The following is a 9,963-nucleotide window of genomic DNA, read 5'->3' on the forward strand; positions in this document are numbered from 1 at the left end:
GAACTTCTTGGCTCGTCAACAGGATCCTTAGAGAATTTCTGGAGCTTGAGAGATCGGCAACAAGATCTTCTTCATCCTTGGCTTATAACCGACTTTCGGTTAAATCAACTCTTTCATAGAGTTTTAAACTCGTTCAGAGTTCTCCACAACGTCAAATCGTGAGGAGAAGACCACATTCCAGTGAAACAAGACATCGGATCGTCAACGAGAAGCAAACTCGACGCGAGCATTCGAGGGAGGCATCTCATCGCCACCGTGAAGAACCCAGAATTAAACAAAGGGGAGAATCCAGATCATTCTCTTCTCTTTTGTAATCGGAAATCCAATTGTAACTGAGATTAAAGGAATACAAATCAAATTTTCCTTCATTGTCTTTTTACTATAAATTTTCCCACAAACATTGGTCTTGGAGCAAATGGATTGGAGGACTTCGAGAGTGATGCCGAGGATTGTTGCGAGTCACGTGAGAAAGTCGATGCCCTAGGTTTTGAATTTTTTTGGATTTTTGTTTGAGGCCTTAAACCCTAGCTTCAATTTATGATTTTGCTGCTTGGGTACTTGATTTGGAGTTAATGAATAGGGGTTTTATGTTGAAAATCGTTCTTAATATTAATTTAAACTGTTTTTCGTACTAGATCATTGGGTTTCAGCATTTTCTTGCAAAGCTGGTTCTTGATTCAAATTTGAAATCTGAACCTATATTGGGAGCTATTTCAATGACTAATGGTAGAATATAGCGCCGTAAGTAAATATCATGGTGTGGAGCGTGTCCTGTCTACAACTACACCGGTATATACACATGAAATTGTTCTATTTTTAATGCCTGGTTCAAGCTATTTTGATTATTGGTTACTGATTACAAGTGGTAGCTATAGTATGTGGTTGGTGGTTACGAGTATTTCTTATCATTTTTTTGTTTTGAATTGAATTATTCAGGCAGGTGAGGCAAGCATAAAGATTTAGTCGGGCTGCAACTCGAGGTGTAGATGAGGAAGAGCTACTTGCAAACTTGCCAGTAGACTTACAAAGAGAGATACGACGCCATTTCTTTAAATGTCTCAAACAAGTGAGGTTCCAAGATCATATTTCATTCTCTGTTTTTGGTGAAGTGTTTTTTCTTTATAATTTATGCTGAGCAGTCTTTGGTACTTGTAGAATGCTATGCAAATGAGAATACAATGAATTGAGGTCTCTATTATTTCTTGCAATTAAATGACTATTACTAACCCATGGGCAGCCGTGGATATTTACTGAAATTAAGGAACAACGGCATTGGGACATTATTAGTTCGTGGGAGAGATTTAATATTCTGAAGGATTATGTGAACTGTGGTCTTGCACATTGGGGTTCAGATTCCAAGGGTATGTTTTAGTACTTTCTTTGTATTTGGATTACTCCATATAATCTGGAAAGGGTCTCATCTTATAGTTAACTGGTATATTCATGTGTAGTGCATTATTTCATCAATCTCTATGTTACAATAAAATATCAGACCATGCTCATAGTTTTGTCACATATTTCTAGTGTGTATTATGTCTCTTTATACAAAAAAATTGGAGAAAGGCACCCGATATGTTAGATGAACAACTGAAGAATCAAGAGCACATGCTTCTAAATGATTTTGGTTTCAGTAGTGATTGTGTAAAATGTTTTAGTTACTTCTGCTTTTTCTCATCACAATCACACAGTTTTTGTGAATAGGAATGGGGACAATTTGTCATCTAAGATATTAACAGTTAATGCTTCCTACAAACAGTGATTTATTAAGGGTGATAAATGCAAGATGCTAGAAAAATCGAAAGTAAGGACAAGCTAGCATTTGTAACTAACGGTTTTTTGAATATTAATATAATTTTAGGATACTACTAGGACTATCTAGCAAAGTATCCAAATGTGCAAGTATCAAATATGCGTTGGATATGAATGTGTCCTCTTGGTTGTGAATTTTACTTAATAAGATAATATTTGCTTAATTGATATATCTTAATTATTTGATTTTTTTTAAATTTTTCAGGTTATCCATGCAAGATTAGGAGAGTGGGGTAGCTCGAGTCTTCTTTTGACGATGATTAGAGATGAAAGAATGTGTCTTTCCCGAACTTTTATTTTAATTTGTTATAGATAGTTTCATGTATTGTATTTGGATTACTCCATATAATCTGGAAAGGGTCTCATCTTATAGTTAACTGGTATATTCATGTGTAGTGCATTATTTCATCAATCTCTATGTTACAATAAAATATCAGACCATGCTCATAGTTTTGTCACATATTTCTAGTGTGTATTATGTCTCTTTATACAAAAAAATTGGAGAAAGGCACCCGATATGTTAGATGAACAACTGAAGAATCAAGAGCACATGCTTCTAAATGATTTTGGTTTCAGTAGTGATTGTGTAAAATGTTTTAGTTACTTCTGCTTTTTCTCATCACAATCACACAGTTTTTGTGAATAGGAATGGGGACAATTTGTCATCTAAGATATTAACAGTTAATGCTTCCTACAAACAGTGATTTATTAAGGGTGATAAATGCAAGATGCTAGAAAAATCGAAAGTAAGGACAAGCTAGCATTTGTAACTAACGGTTTTTTGGAATATTAATATATATCCCCGTCACTGATAGTAACGACGGTGATAATTACCGTCGTAAATATTAACGACGGTAATGTGTTCCGTCGTTATAGACTCTATAACGACGGGTAGTATATCCCTTCGTGACCCTTTAGCGAAGAGGGCTTCAACAACGGGTGACGAAGGGATTTTTCCCCGTCGTTAGCATACAATAACGAAGGTTTTCAGTGCTTTAACGAAGGGAAATCCCTTCGTTAAAGATGTAATTTCTTGTAGTGTAGGAAAGTAGAAAAAATCACAGCAAATAAAAGATAAAGAACTTGTAGGAAAGTAAACAAGAAAAAACACACCAGATTTAACGAGGTTCGACAATCGTGCCTACGTCCTGGGAAGCCACACCACACAATTCTTTGATTAATATTAAAGAAGATTACAATGCCTACAAATAGGATCTAATCTCTCTGAGATCTCTCTAAATAATTCTCTCAAAACCCTCTTTTTCTGATCTCTAATTTCTTCTAATACGTTCCATATATATAGAAAACCTAAAACCAAAACAGACTAGAAATTCTAAAACCAAAAATTTTGATTATTGGTTACTGATTACAAGTGGTAGCTATAGTATGTGGTTGGTGGTTACGAGTATTTCTTATCATTTTTTTGTTTTGAATTGAATTATTCAGGCAGGTGAGGCAAGCATAAAGATTTAGTCGGGCTGCAACTCGAGGTGTAGATGAGGAAGAGCTACTTGCAAACTTGCCAGTAGACTTACAAAGAGAGATACGACGCCATTTCTTTAAATGTCTCAAACAAGTGAGGTTCCAAGATCATATCTCATTCTCTGTTTTTGGTGAAGTGTTTTTTCTTTATAATTTATGCTGAGCAATCTTTGGTACTTGTAGAATGCTATGCAAATGAGAAGACAATGAATTGAGGTCTCTATTATTTCTTGCAATTAAATGACTATTACTAACCCATGGGCAGCCGTGGATATTTACTGAAATTAAGGAACAACGGCATTGGGACATTATTAGTTCGTGGGAGAGATTTAATATTCTGAAGGATTATGTGAACTGTGGTCTTGCACATTGGGGTTCAGATTCCAAGGGTATGTTTTAGTACTTTCTTTGTATTTGGATTACTCCATATAATCTGGAAAGGGTCTCATCTTATAGTTAACTGGTATATTCATGTGTAGTGCATTATTTCATCAATCTCTATGTTACAATAAAATATCAGACCATGCTCATAGTTTTGTCACATATTTCTAGTGTGTATTATGTCTCTTTATACAAAAAAATTGGAGAAAGGCACCCGATATGTTAGATGAACAACTGAAGAATCAAGAGCACATGCTTCTAAATGATTTTGGTTTCAGTAGTGATTGTGTAAAATGTTTTAGTTACTTCTGCTTTTTCTCATCACAATCACACAGTTTTTGTGAATAGGAATGGGGACAATTTGTCATCTAAGATATTAACAGTTAATGCTTCCTACAAACAGTGATTTATTAAGGGTGATAAATGCAAGATGCTAGAAAAATCGAAAGTAAGGACAAGCTAGCATTTGTAACTAACGGTTTTTTGAATATTAATATAATTTTAGGATACTACTAGGACTATCTAGCAAAGTATCCAAATGTGCAAGTATCAAATATGCGTTGGATATGAATGTGTCCTCTTGGTTGTGAATTTTACTTAATAAGATAATATTTGCTTAATTGATATATCTTAATTATTTGATTTTTTTTAAATTTTTCAGGTTATCCATGCAAGATTAGGAGAGTGGGGTAGCTCGAGTCTTCTTTTGACGATGATTAGAGATGAAAGAATGTGTCTTTCCCGAACTTTTATTTTAATTTGTTATAGATAGTTTCATGTATTTTTTTGGAATAATTATGATATTAACTCTTGTTATTAGTATTGAATATTTGAGGATGGTGGAATTTTATTTATTGATGTTATTAATGAATGAAATTTTTATTTTCTATTTTATTCATTATTGGGTATTTTTAATATATTTGTGTTGTGAATCTTAGTGTCAGGTTGAGAATAATATGATAGTTGCCTATGAATGGAAAAATTATTATTAATGTATATTAAAAATTCGTAGTCTACAATGACGGTTTTATAAACCGTATTTTGTTCATCAACGAAGGGAAAGCACCATTGTTAATGAGTTACTAATTATTCATTATGAGAACTTTTACGACGGTATCCAACCGTCATTAATTAGTCTTCAACGACGGAAAAATATCCCCGTAACTAATGGTAACGACGGGAAAATATCCCCGTAACTAATGGTAACGATGGGAAAATATCCCGTCACTGATGGTAACGACGGGAAAATATCCCCGTCACTGATAGTAACGACGGTGATAATTACCGTCGTAAATATTAACGACGGTAATGTGTTCCGTCGTTATAGACTCTATAACGACGGGTAGTATATCCCTTCGTGACCCTTTAGCGAAGAGGGCTTCAACAACGGGTGACGAAGGGATTTTTCCCCGTCGTTAGCATACAATAACGAAGGTTTTTAGCTCTTTAACGAAGGGAAATCCCTTCGTTAAAGATGTAATTTCTTGTAGTGTAAGTAAACCATGCAAACATTCATATAACACGATAAAGAAAAATATTACACTTTAAAGCTAATATGCATGGTTCATTCAGAACAAGTTGCTAAAATAAAAGTATCTCCATTAAGGCTCTTTATAAATACAACACAAATTTAAATTATTGAACATTTTATAGAATGACTTAATTTTTTGAGGAAAATCAGGAATCTTTAGAAGGGATTTTCATGAACTCTTTTAATATTTTTATATGGTTATGCGGATACTTTTATCATATAAAAGTATACTAGAGTTAGTATTAATATTTATTTTATGGTTTTTTTCTGAAGTCTATCAATGATTAGCAATAAAATTTATATTCTTTTTAGTTTTATTCTAGTCCACCTCTAATTAATCATCTTGGCTTATTGACTTTAATTATTCATCCTTCTTTTATAACGCTATTTCTTCAAGTGTTTTTTACTTTTACAACAGTATACCTTCTCAAGTCAAGCTTGGTTTCATGTCGATCCAAATAACCTGCAAATTCAAATTAGTTTTAGATTACATTTAAATTTTTTTTTTGTCAATTCAATTATTAACGTGCAAAATTTAAATTTGATGTAGTCCATTCAAACAAACATTAAAGAAAATAAATAATTATAATACTAAAGTTTAAAGGCATAAGTGAGCAAAAACAATCAAAGCGGAATTGGGGAACAAATTTTAGTAAAGAAATAAATCAAAAATACTTAATCATAGTATTTAATCACGTGCATGAAACCTAGTATTACAATAATTAAAAGAAGTTATTACGCAGTTATGGTGCGAACTCAAGGGTATTTACTAAAAGAATCATTTGTTGAAAGAGAATATTCTTATCATTTCAAACTCCTTCAAATCGACGATCTCCACCCACGAGAAAACGCGCCTCTTTAGAAAAGATGACAGAAGAAAGAGAGAGCGAGATTACACTTTCTAAAAATGACTCCATGCTCCATACACTCTTCGATTCCTTGAGGTAAAAAAAGTAGCCATTCCACACATGAGGATATTTAATTCAGCACCCCTTTTCCATATAAAAATCAATGGCCTCCTTTTATATCTCGTCCGTAGGTTGGATAATAATGCATCCCTAACTCCGTGCCATCCTTTTCATCAAATCTTCATCATATCCCCATGCAATGCTGAGTTCCATGACGTACGTTTATAACACAAATCTAATCATAAATAAGCAATAAGTGACTAAAATCTATAATTGAAGAGATATTTCTATCAATAAACCTTATCATGCATATAATTGCTGTCACAGGAATCAAACCACCTACACCAGTATCTTTGATAAGGATAACAAAAATACATCACCACTAGAAACAAGCGATAGAGAACCGTTACTGTCACTGGGGGATTCACGGTGGGGTCAATGGGGTCAATTGCCCCCACTGCCACCCACAAAACTATATTTAGTATTTAGTCCAAGATTTTGTATTTAATTGCCCCCACTCTCTTTCAGCCTCTTGAACCGACCCCTCGTATCTTTGAAACTAAATGTTAAATGGGACAAACCCAACTCATTTACCCAATTTTCATTGCTCTATCTCTACATAAGTATTGTAATTTCTACCAAATTCTTTTAAAATCTCTCCGTTCTCTTTTGTAATTTCGCCTTTGAATTGTTTCTACGATTGTCAACCAATACGATACGCCGGCATTAATTCCTCCTTCCAACCACGAACTCTCCTCTCGCTAGACCACTGCACCTCTCTCCTCTCGCTAGACCACTGCACCTCTCTCGATACCAAGGATTCTGCAAACTTCCTCATACGATATTGTTTACCATAAAAATATGAAAGCAGGAACCACTGTTGAATTCTTCTGACATAACACTTCTATTGGCTATATTTTGTTTGTAGATATAATATATATGCATATTTGGTTTTGGTGTCATAATATTTTAGGTTTAAATATCACACACAAGTTAGGCTTGTAATCTTTATCCTCGGTGACTAAAGTTCCTGGATCCGCCTCTGATTACTGCTCATTTCCCTCTCTTAACCGTTCCCATCCTCAACATACATATCCATGCCATCCATTTCATCTGATCCATCATATTCACATGTCCATCATATTCACATGCAAGACATGAGTCTGTTCACAACATATATCTAATTATAAATAAGCAGTAGCTGAGACATTTTCTGAACTTGAAGAGAGACTTTTCTATCAATAAACATTATCATATAATTGCAGTCAAAAGGAATAAAACCACCTACACCAGTATCTTCATAAGCATGAGAAAAAAAATATCACCACTAGACTTCAACAAAAATAATCAAAAGAAACAAGCTAATATAAAGAACCATCACCCCTATGCCCCTTTGAATCTTCTCCTGTCCTCACCAGGCTTCTAACTGCGTCCATTGGCAGTAGCAGATATCGACAAAGAGTACTTAATCAATGTATACCTTCGATAAGTCTCTACATTATGATTCTTCTTTTATGCAGAGGTTGATGAATCTGTGGATGAATGATCACCAAAGATACGCTTGCGGAAGTCAGATACCATAAGAGGGAGCCCTTTGCGGAGAGAGATCTTGGGCTCCCAACCTAAAAGCTCCTTAGCTCTCGTGATGTCTGGCTTTCTCTTGTGAGGATCATCTTCGGTGTTTTGCTTGAACTCGATACGAGCATTGGGGTCAATTGTGTCCTGAACCACTTGGGCAAGCTCGAGCATTGTGAATTCTCCTGGGTTGCCAAGGTTGAAGGGGCCCACGTGCTCCCCTTCCATTAGTCGCATCAGACCTTCAACCTACAATGTTGAAATTTGAAGATTTAGTTTTGTTTTTTGCGTTAAGTATGAGGAGATAAGAAGTGAAGAAATTAAGAAATAGAGATGTACTAGATCTGAGACATATTGAAAGCTCCTTGTTTGCTTCCCATCGCCGTATACTGTCAATGGTTCCTTCCTCAGTGCCTGAAATATCATTATTATGTTTTAACAACCAAGTATACTGAGTACTGTTTGATGATAGGAAGTGCTAGTTTTGATTTGTTTATCAGTCACAAATAAAGTGAAAATATGACTATTAATCGCTAAAATATTTGCTGCCATAAAGAATTTTCTTCCCTTGATTTTCTCTAGTTTAGTGTTCTTACCCATGGGGCATGCAAAGCTCATAGAAGGGCAAATAAGTTCTGGAATTAGAGGAAAGAACTAGTGATTCATACAAATATGATCACTTGCAGTTTCTAAGACTCAAACAGTTGTGAGAACAACATACGGTTGGTATGTTTCTGGGGGCTAACTAGAAAATCCCTCATCAATTACATATGGAGATTTTAGAATGCACGACCTCCCTCACAAGGATGAGAAGCAATGATATCATCTTAGCCAAGCTATCTTATTATTATTTTTATTTAACCACAGATTGATATATTTTCCCAAACTGTCTTGTGGATTATTCTTAAGAACCAACTAATTTATCAGCTTATCCTTCGTCTATCAGCATTATAAGAACCAAGCACATCGTTTGTAACTTGTCTGTATATATATAGTAATGGTAGTAAAAATATATGCTACTATTTGTAAATATTGCAGGCCTTCTAACCGTTTTTTTTATGTCCGTGTTCACGTGTTTAATCATATTTATAGTGTTCATATAGACATTTGAGAAAAAAAATTATTTTTATATTTTGATGTTCTTTCCTTTTTGTATCTGGAAAAAAAAATTATTTTTTGTTTTAGGGTTAATTGCACACAGACTCCCTGTAAAATTGATGTTTTGAACTTACTATCCTTGTAGTTTCATTGTTCAAGATAGATCCATGTTGTATATTTTTTAATACTTTACCCTTGGTGAATTTTTGGCAAATATTGTACCGGGATGAAATCAGTAAAACTATCTGTGGGTAAAAAAAAAAATTAGATAAAAAATTTTTTAGAAAAAAAAATTTAACCAAGGAAGCCTATCTGCAACAATGAAACTACAGGGATAGTAGGTTCAAAACATCAGTACTACAAGAGGTGTATGTACAACTAACACTTAATTTATTGTTTCTTTCCTTTTGATGTCTAAATTAACTAAATTTTCTCTAAGTTGTCTAAAATACTGAAATATCAAGTAGCAATAAACATGACTATAACAAATCATAACTGCCACATAATGCACAGAATCCCAAAATGTTTATGAATGTTTAATCAAGTGTTGTGCCATAATTCTCTCACACTAGAGCCCTTTATGGTGACCATTTATTCTGTCTTGTAACAGATGTGCCATACATGTTCTCCACTCCTCTTCATGAACTCCGCCTAACTCCGTCATCTTTTCCGCCTCACCACCGAAATCTTATCTTGGTTTTACCTTATTTATACATCAAATGTTATGTCATCCACCAAATTCTAGCAATCATACCCTTGTGATGCATAGAAAAATATTCCCCAAGGTCTGAGTCATCAAAACAAAAAATCTCCTAATTGGAAGCAACTCGATAGCCATGAAGACGAGTACTGAATGCAAAGACAATATACATGATATAAAGTGCTTAGATGGGAGTCCCCTAGACAAGCATTGAATAAGAAAAGAAGTAGAAAGAGGATTCAATGGATTTATTTGAAGAGATTTATTTCTTTTTCTTATGACTTGATTTTAACTACAGTATTCTACAAGCATTACTGCAAAAAAGAGCAGTTTGAAGGCTAAAGAGAGTTAAAAGTGTTAACACTTAATGAGGTCAACGGATCTGATAACCAGTAGTGACATATAGAAAGGATGGTGTGAGGATGATGACAGAGATTAAAACGGCCAAGGACAAGATAAAAAATCAAATTTTGATTTTA

General features: G+C 34.2%; 1 protein-coding gene across 1 annotated transcript in view; it reads right to left on the minus strand.

Moving 5' to 3' along the window:
- Positions 7,326 to 9,963, minus strand: part of LOC109848701 (UDP-glucuronic acid decarboxylase 4-like) — a 3,542-nt gene continuing 904 nt past the window's right edge. The window contains exons 3-4 of the mRNA XM_020418346.1: positions 8,026 to 8,100; positions 7,326 to 7,935 (exon numbers count right to left, since the gene is read on the minus strand). Coding sequence (XP_020273935.1) covers positions 7,624 to 7,935; positions 8,026 to 8,100 — 387 coding nt within the window. The 3' untranslated portion in view covers positions 7,326 to 7,623. The remainder of the gene's footprint in view (positions 7,936 to 8,025; positions 8,101 to 9,963) is intronic.

Source organism: Asparagus officinalis, chromosome 7 (genome assembly GCF_001876935.1).
Source record: "Asparagus officinalis chromosome 7, Aspof.V1, whole genome shotgun sequence".
In the NCBI taxonomy this organism is placed as follows: domain Eukaryota; kingdom Viridiplantae; phylum Streptophyta; class Magnoliopsida; order Asparagales; family Asparagaceae; genus Asparagus; species Asparagus officinalis.